This window comes from Hemitrygon akajei, unplaced genomic scaffold (assembly GCF_048418815.1).
Source record: "Hemitrygon akajei unplaced genomic scaffold, sHemAka1.3 Scf000075, whole genome shotgun sequence".
Lineage (NCBI taxonomy): Eukaryota > Metazoa > Chordata > Chondrichthyes > Myliobatiformes > Dasyatidae > Hemitrygon > Hemitrygon akajei.
The window spans coordinates 1277575-1295274 of NW_027331961.1; the positions used below are offsets into that span (position 1 = coordinate 1277575).

Here is a 17700-nt window from a genome sequence, read left to right on the forward strand (position 1 = left end):
ACCCTTAACTCTGAGAATCGGGAGATGGAGCCATGGGGACGGGGAAGATACAGAGGGGAAAAATAAAAATGTAGCTGGTGTAAATATGGAATAATGTGGGGAATGCGGCAGGTAGGTCGGGCAGCGTGTGAGGGGCGAGGAGCAGAGTCACCGGTTTCTCGCTCCCATTTCAAACGCAGATCTGCAGCATCTCAGGTTTTCGCTTCCGAGGCCCCGCCCCCGCTCTCACAGACTCCGGATGGGCGGGGTTTTCTTTCCGTTCTCTGTTGAAGCTGATTGTCTGTGGGTAGCAGGCGGACGGATCTCGCTGCTCTCCGGACAAATTGATGAAGTTCTCATCGGTCAGTATTGAGGCCGGTCACGGGTTGAACGCAACCGACAATTTCCCATCGGTGAGTACTGAAGTCGATCCCGGGGGCGGGGAACCTCATGCTGGGCAGAGAGTCCCGTTAACTTCCTCGAACTGGCGGCCTCGTCCCGCTTCCTGGATACAAACTGTCGTGGTCGGTCCGGGTTATGGGACCTTCACACCGAACCGCCTGAGATGAGCCGATGCTCAGCCCCTGGTGTTCTGGTCCCAGGAGCGGGATGAGGTGGTGATGCCGAGACTGAACCCATCCATTAAGATGTACCTGGTGAACTTTGCCTCCGTCACCCGGCCCGGTATCGGATCCAAACTCCACCTGGATCGACGCCTGGGGTCGATAATTGTTTTACATATTTCCAGCACACTGGAAGCGGCCGTTCGGTAAAACAAATCATTCTCAATGATATATATATCAACCATCTTGTTCCACCTCTGTCCAGCCTGTATCCCACTACCTCAATGATATATATCAACCTTCTAGTTCAATCTCTGTCCAGCCTGTATCCCACCACCTCAATGATATATATATCAACCTGCTTGCTCAATGTTTGTCCAGCCTGTATCCCAATGCCGCAATGATATATTTCAGCAATCTCTCTTCTAAACTTTGTCTTCATTGTGAAGTTTAGTATTGCAGCTTTCTATTTATTTATTTATTTGTGTGCCTGTCTGTTTGTTTATTTATTTATTTATTTATTTATTTAATTAGTTAGTTAGTTAGTTAGTTAGTTAGTTAGTTAGTTATTGTTCGCTAGGAATACCAGAGGTTTAGTTGGACACAACACGTGACAGGGTAAAAGCAACCATTTCAATTTTGGATTCACCGTTACAAAATGGCTGCACTGTTAATCTTTGTCATAACGGAACTCACAGCATCTGATGTTGAGTTTGTTATTTCCTTTTTCGGTTATTTTCAGTGAGCCACTTCCTCTGTTTCCAGGGTAACGGCCCGTCAGAGCTGCAGCAAGTGTTGCAGTTTTTATCGCTCTGTGGTCACCGCCTCTCAGTGTAGAGACAGTGGCCTCGGGAGCAAATGTAACAGAATGATAGTGGGAGGAAAGGATGCTGTGAGCATTGACTGTATGGGATGTGTTACACCAGGGTCAGAATGAACTCAGAACTAACAGAGTGGTTGGGGTGGGGTGGCATTTACAGTTCAGGGTGGCAATCAGTTACTATCTGTGCATTAAAATGAAGAGGGAGAAAATACCACAGTTGCAGGAAATTTAAAGTAAGGAAGGGAAAATACTGGAGACGCTCAGCAGATCGGCAGCATCTTGGACAGTCTCAGTTCTGGAACTGGGTCTTCCACCATTTCTCCTTTCAGAGACGTAGTCTGATGTACTGAGCTCCCAGCATTTTCTACTTTATAATTTTACATTTTGTTTCTGCTACACTGCAGGAAACATGGCAGCCCGCTCTGCTGTGCAAGATCCCACACAGCGATGACATAGAGATCAAATGTGCTCGGTTTAGCTGCTGGGGTCAGGCTGAAGTGTATCCGCATCCTCTATATAGACCGGGGAACCAGCCTGAGCACCGGCCCCGGCAGAGGGTCATTAGGTTCCAATTCCACCTTAGTTTGTGAATTGGAAATGGCAGGAACTCCACGGCAAATTGCCGGCACCAAGGCGTCTTTGTATGGGTGATAATATTGGGCTGGTGACTCTGATGATATGGAATTGGCAGTATACGGGCTACAGTCCAGGTTGGTAATTCTGCAGCTGGGATCGGAATTTTCTGTCTGCAGTGAAGCTGAAATCCCGGGCGGTTGGGCATTGGTTATGGGGAAATCACAGTCAATACTGTCCAATAGGATATCATATCTGTCAAGTATTTTGGAGATTATTTAAGAATGAACTGGGGCGTTAGGTGAAGTTGGGCAGTGATGTTGTTCATCTGAACTTTGGTAAAATCTGTAACAAGATCCTGCATGGCAGCTGATCGGGGAGGTTCGGTCACGTTGGATTCACAGGGGGCTGGCGAGGTGGATTCACACCGGGCTAGAGAACAAGAAGGAGAGGGGGATGAATGTAGATGGTTCTAACGAATGGAGGCCTGTGACGAGTGGGATGTGAGTTTCAGTGTTGAGATCTCTGTAATTTACTATTCATGCCATTGATTTGTATATGAATGTACATGGCTACACAGAAAATGTAGTGTAGTTTTTTTGGGGGGGTTTGATTTACTTTTCAGCTGGTTTGGCACACTATTGTGTTCCTGTGATGTACTGTTCCATGTTCTGTTCTATCTTCAGCATCTAGAGTTTCTCTTTGACTTCCACTGGCAGATAGACAGGTGAGAGTGAGGGGGATTTCCAAATGTGAATTCAGTTCTGAAACCCCGGCCTATTTCTACCGGTGCAAACACAAAACAGGGTATTTAATCACAGCCTCTCCCTGTGAGAGATGGAATGGGAACTCATTATCTGCTTTGCTTCCAAAGGAACTTCAGAAACAATCATCTGAGCACAGAACAGAAATACTCGCTCAACATCTCATAAACGCGGACAATTTGATTCCCCGATTCATTTTATCTGGGTCAAGACATGTGTGGTATCCCAGGATGCAACCTCAGAGGGTCACAGCCCGCACCCAGAGCCTCGCACATCTTTTTCACATCTCACACTGAGAGATTCACGCTACCAAGATCCAACCCCCGGAGACGTCTGCTTCATTGCGGAAGGAGGAACATCCAGCCGCATCTGTAAAAGCACCAACGGAGACTGAAGCCCAAACACTGACAGCTCCATATTCCTGGAGCCCCCATCCCAAGATTGTATCTCAAGCACCAGCTCTCCCAGGGCTCTGTGTTGCCAGAATAATCCGAGGAATGATAAGCATTATGCATGTGGAGCATTTGATGGCCCTGAGCCTGTGTTCAGTGGAGTTCAAATGGTTGGCGGGTTAGGACAGGGGTGATTATTTACACCGACTGAATGACAGGAAGTTTGGTTGCAGTGAGAATGGAGAGGGTGTCTTGATTAGACGGAGAGTCTGGGATCTGAGAGTACCGCCTCAGAATAAAGAAGCTTCACTTTAAAACTGAGATGAGAGCAATTACTTTAGCCAAGTGTTGGTTGATCTGTGGAATTGGATGCCACAGAGGGTGGTGGAGGCTGTCGTTGGGTATATTCATGTTCTGGATTGCTAAATAGGTTGCGTGCTATAGCAGGGAAGCAAGAATACGGTGTTGGAAAAAAAAATCCTCCATGATTGATTTTGGAGCAGACTAGAATGACCGAATCACCTAATTCTACTCCTGTGCATTATGATTTGTATCTTATACCATGACTGAGTAATGAGTTCTTTGTGTCCCATCACAAACAAGAGAAACTCTTCAGATGCTGCCAAGCAACACACACAAAATGCTGGAGGAATTCAGCAGGCCAGGCAGCATCTATGGAAGAGAGTAGAGTCGACATACAGATGCTGCCTGGTGTGATGAGGTCCTGCAGCAATTTTGTGTGTGTTTCTTTGTATCCCATGTCAGGCTTTGGAAAGTGTGAGGGGCAGTTACAGATTTCTTCACTCGCATCATTATATATGAGTTCAAGTTTAAGTTCCAATAAGTTTACTTCTTTGTTCTACTTTGTATGAGTAACATGCTTCATTATCTCTCTGGTTAAAGATAGACCTGACCTGCGAGATTTATTGGAAGAAAAGCCCACGACAGGAAGAAAATCACAACTGAAGACGAGTGAACAGCAACAATGAACCAGCCCGAAGACGGACAGCAGCAAATGGAGATAACCCATCTGACTTGGCGTCTCCATTGATTCAGTCAGGAGAAAGTTTGGTGAGTCTTATTTACCCAAGCACTGGTCCTTTAGACATTACATTTCTGTACCAAGGAAGGTAGGAAATAGCTGGAGTGGGACTGAATAAGCCTCGGAATACCAGTATGCGTCTGTCAGACCCATTTGCACTCACTGCAGATTTGCTAATTACTCTGAGAAGCCACGCACATTCCCTCATATTGTTTGCTCATTTCAAACTCTTATCAGTTCTGCTGTTTCCTTGCTTGGCTGTGTTAGGTCACAACAATCTCAAAATGCATTGAGAATTTCCTCCCTTTATAAGAGGCCGCAGTTTTCTCCTGCTCTAGTGATTGCAGAAATGTGGAATTACCGTGAACTACAGCAACATGTCATTGACTCCTCTGTCTATTGCAAGCTGCAACGATATACTTGCCCTCGAGTATGTTGTCGCACAAGCCTCCGCAAACCCTCTTGAAGCCAAATGTCCCAGCACCACATTTCAGTCTTAACTAGCAAATGCCAACCAATAATTTAGATTTGTATACCCTGTCGCCATCAAATGCTTTTCTGCTAATAAATTGTCAGAACCTACGAAGCTGTGATTAAGCATATTTAGGTTTTATAATGAAGTTATGTTCCCATTTGGCCCTGTACCAAAGGCATGGGTTATATCTGTACTTGAGATGTCCCTGCAGCCGGGACTTCTGGAGCTGCCGGGGTTAGTTTAAACTCAGTCGTTGCGGGATGGGAACCAGAGTGTTTGGTCAGATAATAGAAGAGTTGATATAAAGGTAGATGCGAAGTTCACAGAGACTGTGGAAGGGTCGGATGTGGACAGGGCATCATGTAGTCAGTTGGAAATGTCTTTAATTCAATACAATATGTATTAAGAACACGAGTAACTTAGAACATGGATGGTACATGTTATCACCATTACACAGACCGGACTGTTACAAGGGCAGGATTGGTGTTTGATGCTCCAGGTTTTACTTGTTTCATAATACATATGGGGGGGGGGGTGAAAGGCGGAGAATTGTCTTTACTAATTAGGAATCATATGACAGTTACATAAACAGAGGACATCAATGTGGGTGGAAATCAGAAAAGGGAAAGGAGCTATCATTCTGTGAGTATTCTATAGACCTCCCCCAAAGCCACTGGGATAATGAGAGCAGATAACTTGGCAGATTTGGGAAAGGTGCAAAAACAACAAGGTTATTATCATTATTGATCTCAACTTTCCTGATGTTGATCCCTCCTCCTTGTTCCAAAATGTGTCAATGGGGCAGAATGTGTTGTGTGTCCAGGAAGGATTCTTGACATGGTACGTGGATGGGCTAACTGGAGGATTTGCCATACTGTATCTAGTATGAGGCAATGATGCTGGTCAGGCGACAGATGTCACGATGGGTGACCTTTTTGAGATAGAGACCACAACACCTCAACTTTTATCATTGTCATGGACAAGGATAGTAGCAGACGATACGAGGCAGTATTTAACCAGTGGATGGATAGTTACAATGGTATTCGAAGTATCTTGGGGGTGTAAATTGGGAAAACATTTTCAAAGGGAAATGCCAGATGCAACTGTGAAGTTTGTTTCAGGAACACTTGAATGCGGTTCGGGGTAGATTTGTTCCACACACAGTGAAAGAATGTTTATATAAACGAACCGTGGTTCACAAGGGATGAGAACATTTAAGCAAGAGGGAAAAGGAAGCCTTATTTAGGTACAGCGAGCAACATTCAAGCGAGGCTCTAGAGAATTATATGGTATCCTGGAAGGAACTTAAGAAGTGACTTGGAGGTCGAAGGCAACTTGAGAAGTCCTTGGGAAGTAGGACGAAGGAAAACCCAAGGCATTCTACATGTGGGTGAAGAAGAGGAGGGTGAATAGATTGAGGGTAGGACTAGGACTACTCAGGAACAAAGGTGGAAACGTGCCTGGAGGATGCGGTGATAGGTGAGGTGCTTAATGAATGCTTTGCTTCAGTTACCAATGAGATGGACAGTGATTGTGATGATAGAATAGCAGCATGGCAATATTAAGAAAGAGATGTTCAATCTACCAATATGCACCACATTACTACAGGAAGTGAGGGGGGAGGTTACGGGGCATTGACAATGATCATTGTATCCTCTCTGGCCACAGGGATAGTAACACATGATTGGAGGCTGTCAAATGTTGTTCCATAATTCAATTGTCATGGTTCCGGTTGGCTGTTCCCCTTTAACGCTCCTTTCTCCCTAATTATGCCCTAATTTCAGTCATTAGATCTCCATTGCTGCTAGTTTACTCAATTACCATACACCTGGTTTTCATCAGAGACTGTGAAATAAATACGATGGCGACACGATCACAGGTTGCCAGTTTGTTGGTCTATTCCCATGTGATACTTTGTCTCTCGACTGCTTAGAACTGTTTGCTCTAAGTTCAACTCCGGTCTCAAGATATTCCATGAAAACCGCGTCACCGTGTCAAGACTCCATGTCAGAGCTCCGTGTCAAGATTCCTCCGGTTTGCTGTCCAACGTTCACGCCTGCGCCCGCATCCCCAGCTCAATCTCCACGCCGGTGACCTGCACTTGGGTTCTGCTCAGTCGCTCTGTGCCACATCAATAAACCCAATGGGTTTAATCCTGGGGATTATAGACCAGTGAGTGTTACATCGGGGTGGGCAAACCCTTGGAACTCCAGCTGAAAACAATGAAAGACAGTTCCTTATCTTGCTCCGGTGGTTGGACTTGACAGCGGTGAAGGCAAGGCTCAAGGCAAGGCAAGGCTCCAGGAGGAAGGTGAAGGGAAGGGATACAGACAGGGGGTATGGACAAGAATCAGCTTCCTCAACATAAACTGGGGAAAACCTGGAATAAGGAACATGGACCGGACTGTGAACCGGAAGGCGCTACGATCTTAATGTGTTTCCCCGGAAAGGAGCTCCAAACCCACCAGACAAAGCAAGACTACCCAGACACACCAAGTCAAGAGACCAACTCTACCACCCAACAAACCAAAAACTAAAGCTACAAGACCTACACAAAACCACATAGTTGTAGTTAACGTATAGTTACAACAGTGCAGCCAATACCATAACTGATTAAAAAAAAACCATGGGCACAGTAAAAAATAGCCCAAAGATGATAAAAGATTCTAAGTTCGAAAGAAACCATGACACAGTTTCCACAAGTCCTCAGGGTCCCGATAGACTCGTCATCCCACGCAGTCGGCAGAAGGGATTACCCTCGCTATGGACTTCCAAGGCGCCTGTGGACTCAGCTTCACAGACAATGAAAGCTCCGTCAGACCCAGCCTCGCAGACGCAGCACACAGTGAAAGCGCCCCGACCACAGCGGACTCCGAGTCCGTCGAACCCGTTGTGTTAAAGTTAGACCTGAGGTGAGAGATTTATTGGAAGAAATGCCCCAAATGGAAGCAAACCACGAGTGAAGACGAGGGAACAGCAGCAAGTTAACCTGCCCGAGGACTGAGAGCACCAACTGGAGAGAACCCATCTGACTCAGAGTTTCCAGTGATTCAGTCAGCAGAAAGTCGCGTGAGTCTCATTTACTCAAACACTGGTCCTTTAGACATTACATACCTGAACAAAGGAAGGTAGTAAATAGTTGGGATGAGACTGAAAGTGCCCAGAAGTACCAGTTATGCCTCTGTCAGACCAGTTACAATCATTCCAGGTCAGGTGATGTGCTGTCAGTATCCCAGCTCTTTAAAGTCACTCACATTCCCCACACTGGGATTTGATATTACTCTGCGTCCCCTCGTGCCTGACGTCACGTGTGAGTTCCCCCACACTAGGATCTGACGTCACGTGTGCACTTCCTTACGTCACACTGGTGCTGAGACGGTTGAATTTTACCGGCTAAGGTAACAGCTACCTGACCCACCCACCCCACCCGACAGTCAACAGAGGTGTTACCCTCTTCACATTGGTGAGAAGTGATATCAATCACTGCTTACACCCAATAATAGAGATGGACCTGCTGATACCGACTTCCGCTCCCGTCCTCAAACTCCCATTCAAAACAGAACAAATCTCAAAGTAAATGTCCAGCATTTTTATTTATTTACATTTCCCTCCACGTGAAGTGACTTCTGTGGCCGGATTATAATGTATTGCTGACAGAGAGGAGGAGACCGCTCGGCCCATTGGCTTGATTCAGGCTACTCGCAGAGTGAGTGATCTGGCAGAATTTTACTGAGATGATAAAGATGGTGTGTGAGGGGGGTGAGTCTCAGAGGTTGTTTGTCTCTGGGGAAGGAGCCCATTGACAGTGGGGAAGGGGGTGAAGATGGTATGAGAGGGGGGTGAGTCTGAGAGGTTGTTTGTCTCTGGGGAAGGAGCCCATTGACAGTGGGGATGGGGGGTGATGGTGTGAGAGGGGTGTGAGTCTGAGAGGTTGTTTGTCTCTGGGGAAGGAGCCCATTGACAGTGGGGAAGGGGGTGAAGATGGTGTGAGAGGGGTGTGAGTCAGAGAGGTTGTTTGTCTCTGGGGAAGGAGCCCATTGACAGTGGGGAAGGGGGGTGAGGATGGTGTGAGAGGGGTGTGAGTCTGAGAGGTTGTTTGTCTCTGGGGAAGGAGCCCATTGACAGTGGGGAAGGGGGGTGAAGATGGTGTGAGAGGGGGTGAGTCTGAGAGGTTGTTTGTCTCTGGGGAAGGAGCCCATTGACAGTGGGGAAGGGGGTGAAGATGGTGTGAGGGGGGTGAGTCTGAGAGGTCGTTTGGGGGATCAAGGAGCAGGATGGGGAAGGAGCCCATTGACAGTGGGGAAGGGGGGTGAAGATGGTGTGAGAGGGGGTGAGTCTGAGAGGTTGTTTGTCTCTGGGGAAGGAGCCCATTGACAGTGGGGAAGGGGGTGAAGATGGTGTGAGGGGGTGAGTCTGAGAGGTCGTTTGGGGGATCAAGGAGCAGGATGGGGAAGGAGCCCATTGACAGTGGGGAAGGGGGCTATATTATTGAAAGGATGAAGATGGTGTGAGAGGGGTCGGACAGGATACAGAGGCGAGCAGAGGGATTCACCACATTGGGAGGCAAACACCTGCACACTGTTGATCTGCAAGTGTGGCCGATGGTCCGGGCAAAGTGGTTTGGAGTCGTGTTGGGGGGCAAGAATGAACTGGTCTTGAGTCTTATTGAATGACAGGATGAACTGAACGGGCTGAGTGGCCTGCTCCTGTTTCTGGTGTCTTGGTGTTAAAAGAGAATGAATAACCAGACCCTTCTTGGGTCTGCATGATAGATAGATAGATAGATAGATAGATAGATAGATAGATAGATAGATAGATAGATAGATAGATAGATAGATAGATAGATAGATACTTTATTCATCCCCATGGGGAAATTCAACTTTTTTCCAATGTCCCATACACTTGTTGTAGCAAAACTAATTACATACAATACTTAACTCAGTAAAAAATATGATATACATCTAAATCACTATCTCAAAAAGCATTAATAATAGCTTTTAAAAAGTTCTTAAGTCCTGGCGGTAGAATTGTAAAGCCTAATGGCATTGGGGAGTATTGACCTCTTCATCCTGTCTGAGGAGCATTGCATCGATAGTAACCTGTCACTGAAACTGCTTCTCTGTCTCTGGATGGTGCTATGTAGAGGATGTTCAGAGTTATCCATAATTGACCGTAGCCTACTCAGCGCCCTTCGCTCAGCTACCGATGTTAAACTCTCCAGTACTTTGCCCACGACAGAGCCCGCCTTCCTTACCAGCTTATTAAGACGTGAGGCGTCCCTCTTCTTAATGCTTCCTCCCCAACACGCCACCACAAAGAAGAGGGCGCTCTCCACAGCTGACCTATAGAACATCTTCAGCATCTCACTACAGACATTGAATGACGCCAAACTTCTAAGGAAGTACAGTCGACTCTGTGCCTTCCTGCACAAGGTATCTGTGTTGGCAGTCCCCGTGGTGTTCCCGTGGGTGTTGTAGGGACCGGTGCTTGGAGCCCAGTCGTTTCCAAACTGTGTCAACAACTTGGCTGAGGGAACCAATTTAACATTTTCAAGACTGCTCTTGAAAAAAATGTATATTTGTACATTGTTAATGACAGAAAATCTATATTTATGATTATTGACACAACATATATATTTGTATATTGTTAATGACATAAAACTTGTATTTCTATATTGATAATGGCGCAGAATTGTATAATCTGTCATCTGAATGTACTTGCCTGTGATGCTGCTACAAGTCAGTGTTTCTCTGTCCCTGTACCTTCCCATATTGTGCACTTGGCAATAAATTCAATATTTGTTTCTGCTACAGAAGTGGGTGATCTCACAGTTCCCACATTGGGCTCCAGCTGACCTGTTTCTCCAACTCACTCCTTTTACCTCAGTTTCCCTGAAACCTCTTGACAAGAGACACAGAACATTGAACAGTACAGTACCAGAACAGGCCCTTCGGCCCAAAACGTTTTGCTCAGCTAATTAAATTAGGAATCAAATGGCTAACTAATCCCTTCTGCCAACACGTCCCTCACACTCATGTGCTGATTTAAATATCTCTTAAAAGTCACCGCTGTGTCTGCCAGAACCAGCACCCCGGCCAACACATCCTAGCAACCCGCCAGTCCCTCTGGTAATAACACTTGCCCCTCACATCTCCTTTCAGACTACTCCCCCTCACTTTAAATACATGGCCTCTTCTATTAGACCAGGATAAAAAATATTGTCTGTCTTCTCTGTCTCTGCCTCTCATAATGTTATACACCTCCATCGTCTCACCCCAGCCTGCAGGGCTCCAGAGAAAACAACCCAAGTTTGTCCAACCTCTCATTATAGCTCATGCCCTCTAATCCAGGCAATATCCTGGTAAACCTCTTCTGCACCATCTGTGCGTTAAGTAATGAGGGACTGAGGTGCAGTGGCTAGGGAGGGAGGTAGAAAGTACATTGTATTTATTGTAAGAGTTATCAGGTATAAGAATGAAAATGACTTTAACGATTATTTGGACTTTGTTGAGATTGTACCTGGAATATGGTGTAAAATCCTGCCCCACCTCAATACTAACACGGGTTATACAGACCAAAGGACAAACTGCCGGAGGGTCGGGCAGAGTGACAATTATTTGTGTTTTGTTGGGATTGTACCTGGAATATGGTGTAAAATCCCGATCCCCACACTAACACGGGTTATACAGACCAAAGGACAAACTGCCGGAGGGTCGGGCAGCATCTGTGGAGGGAAATGGACCGTCAACATTTCGAGCCGAGACCCTCCCTCTGGCCTGAGAGTGGACGGGAAATAGTCCGAGAAAAGATGTGAGGGGTGGGGATGGGGCAAGAGCTGGGGAGTGAGAGGTGGATCCAGGTGAGGGGGGAGGTGGGAAGGTGGAAATAGTGACAGGGGTGGGAGGTGAGTGGTTGGGGCAACACGGGGCTGCAGAAGATGGAAATTAATTCTATAGAGGATGAACAAAGAGGTTAGAGAGTATTTGTTGTAGAGAGTGCAACAAAGATTCAGCAGACTGATCCCTGGAGTGGTGAGGTCATCATATGAAGAAAGATCAAATGTGATAGCCCTTTCATTTAGAGAATCGAGGACTGAGAGGTGAACACATTGAAATGCACAACATCATTACTGGTTGAACAGCGATCCCAGTCTCTGGAAAAGGGGGTGGACTGTCCGGGACTGAGATGAGGGGAAATGTATCCACTCCGAGGGTGGTGAATGTCTGTAAATCCCCTCCACAGAGGGCGGTGAAGACTCGGTGATCGTCCTCACATAAAACAGAGGCCGGCAGATGTGTGGAGACCGAAGGGATGGAGGAAATGAGGATCGGGCAGAAACATGTGGCTGAGATGGGAGAGCAGCCGCCATCTTGTTGATGGTTGGAGGGGCTGAATGGCCACCTCCTGTTGCTTCTCGCTTGATGTTTCAGTGATCCTGTTCAGTGCGGCCGGGGAAATGTGAATAGAAACATAGACTGATTTAAATAAAACCTGCACAATTCTGGTTTGGGTCTAAAATGTGTGCCGGACCGGGATGGGATTCAGACCCGTAACTGTGACCTGGGGGCTGGAGGGATGTGGACGGGGAAGATGCAGAGGGAAATTTTAAAATATATCCAGTGTAATTATGAGATGATCTTTGAAATGCGGTGGGGGGGGGGGGGTGTCGGGCAGCGTGTGAGGAGCGAGGAGCGCAGTCACCGAGTCACGTGGGAGACCGTCCACCCGTCATGTGATCCCGTTGTACCGCAGGGCTGCAGCATCTGCAGGTCCGTTTCCGAGGCCCCGCTCACAGCTCCGATAACGCGCTGACGACATCGCGCATGCTCAGTACGGGAAGGGACTTTAGTCTGCAGAAGCAAAATGCTCCCACGAACGGAGCCTTTGTTGCAGCGCAGATGGAATTAAACACTGCCGGACAAACGTTTATGAAACCTGGACGTTTTTCTTTGTTGTACTGCATTTTTATCCTGTCCTTTAATTAGTAAGTAAAATCAAAAGAATGTTTTTTTTCTCTTGTCTGTCTTCATCCTAAAATATTCATAGATGCATTTTACAAAAGAGGACACATCTATGATGTTGTGCTTTTCTCAGTCCGTGTGAAAATTTCCGGCTCAGAGCAATGGTTGATCCATGTAGCTGCAAAAATAGTAATTAGAGGGAACATTGGAGACCGAACCACGTTACATTCTATGCATATTAATCACGATTGAATATGGTACATTATCGTGCTTCCTGTTATCGAGGAGATGTTAAAAGTCAATAGAGTGGACAAAACAGTTTCACCGGGAGCCTCTCTGGTATCCAGGAAATAGTAATGAATAACGCAAGAAAAATTAATAATAGTTTCGCCTTGTCCGTGGGAGCGTACTGTCAGGCAAAGACGCTCAGGTGCTGAACGATATAGAACTAATATTGAGCCGCGAATAACTAGACGGTCCATTTACTATAAATTCAAGAGCTTTTCGTTTTCGTTTCTCGAAAGATCACTATTAATGCCCCGATAATCACTTTTACTATCTTTTCAGAACACTGTGTGTAGTACCTCCCCCATTATAGGTATGAGCAAGGATGAGATCTGGGCCAAATTGCGCAATTAAGCGTTCAGCATATCACGCATCATCCTGGATAATCCCAGTTCTGATACTGGGTCTTCCACAGTGTCTTGTTCCACAGATGCAATCTGCTGTACCGAGTTTCCAGCACTTTATAAGAGGACGCAGGAATATGACATTGGGGCGGGAAAAAAAATCAGCCATGATTGAATGATGGAGGAGACTCGATGGACTGAATCACTTCATTCTGCTCTGATATCTTATCATGACTGAATGATGAGTCCTTCGTATCCCGTATCAGGATTTGTGACGTGTGAGGGACAATTATAGATTTGTTCCATGAGATTCTTTTATTTGTCTTAGGCGTTTAAATTTCAGTGAGATTCGCTTTTGAAAAAATTGAGCAGAAATATTTTTTTCTCCTTTGTATTGTTAATGTGCTTCATTATCTCTCTGGTTAAAGTTAGACCTGCGGTGAGAGATTTATTGGAAGAAAAGCCCACAGCTGGAAAGAAGCCACGAATGAGAACGAGGGAACAGCGACAAGTGAACCAGCCCGAGGACTGAGAGTACCAACTGAAGAGAACCCTCTGACTCAGAGTTTTCATTGATTCAGTCAGGAGAAAGTTTGGTGAGTCTCATTCACTCGAACACTGGTCCTGTAAACATTACATATCTTTACAAAGGAAGGTACGAAATAGGTGGAATGCCTCGGTCAGACCAAGTTGCAATCACTCCAGGTCTGGTAATGTGCTTTCAGAAGCCCAGCTCTTTACAGTCAATCACATTCTCTCAGTCTTTGCTCATTTGAAGGTCCTGCATCATCTGAAGTAGCTTTTGGTTAGTTCTAATGTTTCCTTGTTACGTTATAATCATCTTAAAATGCGTTGACAATTTCCTCCCTTTATAAGAAGCCCCAAGTGTGTCGTGTGGTAGTGATTGTAGAAATGTGGAATTACCATGAACTGCAGCAACATGCCCTTGATCCCATTGGCTATTGCAATCTTCAGTGGTATACTTACCCTCGAATATATCGTCACGTAGGCCTCCGCGGAGAACAGACCATTTATAAAGCAAAATATCCCAACGCTGCATTTTATTCAGTCCTAACTAGCACATGGCAACCCATAATTTACATTGACATACCTTGGCCTCATCAAGTACTTTTCTGCTAATCAAATTGTCAGAACCTGTCAACGTGACATTAAGCAGAGGTGGAAATTCAAAGTTATGTTCCCATGGATGTTGTGCATGCGACTTCAGTAAAGCCTTTGACAAAGTGTCACATGACAGCTTGGCCCCGATGATTAGGTCCCATGTTGTCCGGAGAGAGCAAATTGGATGTATTCAAAATTAGCTTCAAGGTAGCAAGCAAAGAGTGCTGGTTGAAGGTTTCTCCTCGCAATGGATGTGAGTAATTAGCGATGTGCCGTGAGGCTACAAATTGGGACCTTTGATATTCGTTATTTTATAGCAATGATTTGGATGCGGTTGCACAAGGATTACTTGACAGGTAAGTTCGCAGAATGCACAACATTAGTAGATCTGTTCACAGAGAAGATTATCGTAGCATCTAGGGGATCTAAATGGACAGGGGCTGGTAAAGAGATTGCAAAGCCAATCTGATCAGCAGCGGATTTATGCAGATGTTGGGGATCATGTGGAGGAAACAGCCAGAGGAAGTGGATGAGCCAGGTGCAGTTGCATAAATCAAAAAGCAGTTGGGGTGTGTAGATGGAGTGAAGAGGCCAGAAGGGAGATGGCCCCATCACAGGAAATTGTGACCATCTCAGTGGGCACTGTGGTTGGCATTGTCTCGTTGGGCCGAACGCTCTGAATTTAGATTTTATTGCTCTGTGACTCTGTCAGTAGATGCGCTAGGTATCAGTGGACAGATATGGTGTGGAAGTGGTTACTAACAGGGAATGTTTGGTCCCCATGCCAAATGCTACAGGGGATGGAAATACTGTCATATTTGCAAAGTAGTCGTACTCTCTGACTCACTGTCTGCTTGTTGTGAAATTTAGAGCCTCACCAGCAGGCGGAGCTGTCCTGCACAGCGACCAAAGTGTAAACAAGACGACGACAATCAACAATCGTCAGTCAGAATCAGAATGGACAAAGGTATGATCACAGGGATCTTTGAATTAAACTTTTTTCGTGTTTGTACACAATAGTTCAGATGAAAAAAAAAACTGACAGAGGTTTTAACAGGGCATAGAAAAGTTTCATCCAGCAGTGTCATTTATCCCACTGGTAAAGCGGCCTTGAGTAATTGATCAACCCAACAGTTCCAGCGCAGGGACCTGACACCAGTAATGGTCGAATCACTCCGCTCATCATACAAAGCTTCGGATGAGTGAAAGGAGCAGGGGCTCCTGAATCAGGTGGTCGTGAGTGAAACACAGACAGCAGTGTGACAGCGATCTTGTGGTTTATGTAAATGTTCAGGGTCAGGGACCATTTCACCTCCAGACAGGCCCTGATGTGTAAGACATCCTCAACTTTCATTTATAAAATTCAGAAGCAGATGATAGGAGCATTTCCGGGATTCCCGAGATTCTATGATTACACAGCATTTCAGGTTTTGGAAGGAAAGCTACCAACTCCCCCCTGGTTTTTCTTGCCTGCTACGCAAAGGAGGAGGGGTGTCACCGAAATCTGTTTTCTGTAGCGGAGCGGAGATCATTGCCGGTGCTGGGAATGGCTGAGGATCAGGAGGCAGCTCATTGTAGATACATTTGTGATCTGCTTCGGAGTTTTAACACCCCAGTGAATGTCTGGGCTGTGGAGAAATGGTGAACCTGAGTTTCTAAGTATTTCCCTCTTGATATGATCTTCTACCTGAATTTAAATTCCCAGGATCTTGGCTGGGAAACCCGGCATAACCAATGACCAAATGTCTCTGTCACCTGTAGACAATGTGATTGTGCTCAAATCTGAGATTCCAGCTGGAATAAAAACGATGCTCCAGCCTGGAAACGTGTCCTTCGGCCCATATAATTCATGCTGACCTAAATGTCCCATTTTCCTGCCGTTTTCCCAAATTTCCCTCGTAAACTTCTTCTCCCCTTTTTCCTGCCCACATGCTCTCAATTTTGTAATTTTATTTGTGTTTGCGGCCTCCTCTGGATGCATGTAATTTATCCCCATCAGCCACCACGTGAAAGAATGCCCCTTTGGTCCCTTTTAAATCTCTGCCCTCGAGTCTCAGACTCCCCTACCCGGGGAAAAAGACTGTGACCATCTATCCTATCTGCACCCCTGATTACTGTATGTGTGTGTGTGTGTGTGTAAGGTTTCCCTTCAAGCTCCTGAGCTCCAGGGCAAGCTGTCCCAGCCCAACCACATAACACAAAAAACAACACCCTAGCCCAGTACCGTAGTGTTCATTCTTCACTTCACACTTTCCAGCTTCATCACCTCCATCCTATAGATTAGCAACTGCAACTACACACAAAACTCTATAACCAAGACTTTGCCAATGACATGCATAGTTGTTACATGATGATCAACAGGTGGGGGATAAGATGGGAACCAGAAGAGAGGTCAGCATAGATCTCAAGGAAATGGTCAGCCTGCGACCCAGGGGACCGGAGGACGTGTGTCTCAAGGGAATGGTCAGTCTGGGACCAAGGGGACTGGAGAAAGCAACTCCAGTCCCCTTGTTCAGTCTCCAGCCCCTCGTGTGAAAAAGCAACTGGAGAATGTGTGATCCCGTTGTTGGTCTTTGTGTGACTCAGACTACTGGACAGTTAGTGACCGAGGGAGATTTTAACTTGTGGAAGATAATATCAGTGATATTTCCCAATATCACCGGACACTGGTACATTATGATCCCGTGGTCATCCGTGCGTTCAACTGCTGTGATTAGTATTACTGTGCCTATCGTGCTATTTTACTGGGAGTAAATGTGTCCAGTCACCGGCTTATCGGGATGGTCACCTGACAGGGTGTACGGGTCACATTAACCAGCACAGTTCCACTCCAAATCTGGTCAGCCAGAGTCTCGGCTCCATTGCAATCTGAATCAGTTTTGCTCATCTCTAAATCATACTCGTATAACCTGCAATTCACCACTTATTTCAGGTGGGATATTGAATCGAGCAGGGAAAGTATTGAAGAGGATTTTACCAGGCGGATCATCGAGGGAAGATGATCGGGACACAGGAAGCAAGGTACCAAAGCAGGGTCAGATTGAGAGCGATGTCCCAATGGAATGCGGTCCGGCGGCAGATGTGGAGGAGAAAATTCAGCCCAGAGACAGTGACGTCAGAGACACTGATCCGGACCCTGGAACCGGTAGAAGTGAGGCGACTGCCTGTCAGCCCAGAGACAGTGACGTCAGTGACACTGATCCGGACCCTGGAACCGGTAGAAGTGAGGCGACTGCCTGTCAGTCCAGAGACGGTGACGTCACAGACACCGATCAGGAACCTGGAACCACCACAAGTGAGGCGACTGCCTGTCAGCTCAGAAGCTCATTGAACACAGAACTGTCAAGTACCCAAGAAGGAGCGGGTGAGTGAAATAT

General features: G+C 46.3%; 1 protein-coding gene across 1 annotated transcript in view; it reads left to right on the top strand.

Annotated features, from left to right (window-relative positions):
- Positions 1-271: 271 nt before the first annotated feature.
- The window catches only part of LOC140722345 (NACHT, LRR and PYD domains-containing protein 12-like), a 58110-nt gene continuing 40681 nt past the window's right edge, over positions 272-17700 (top strand). The window contains exons 1-4 of the mRNA XM_073037110.1: positions 272-392; positions 3998-4165; positions 13634-13797; positions 15194-15290. Of these exons, the coding sequence (XP_072893211.1) occupies positions 15281-15290 (10 nt within the window). The 5' untranslated portion in view covers positions 272-392; positions 3998-4165; positions 13634-13797; positions 15194-15280. The remainder of the gene's footprint in view (positions 393-3997; positions 4166-13633; positions 13798-15193; positions 15291-17700) is intronic.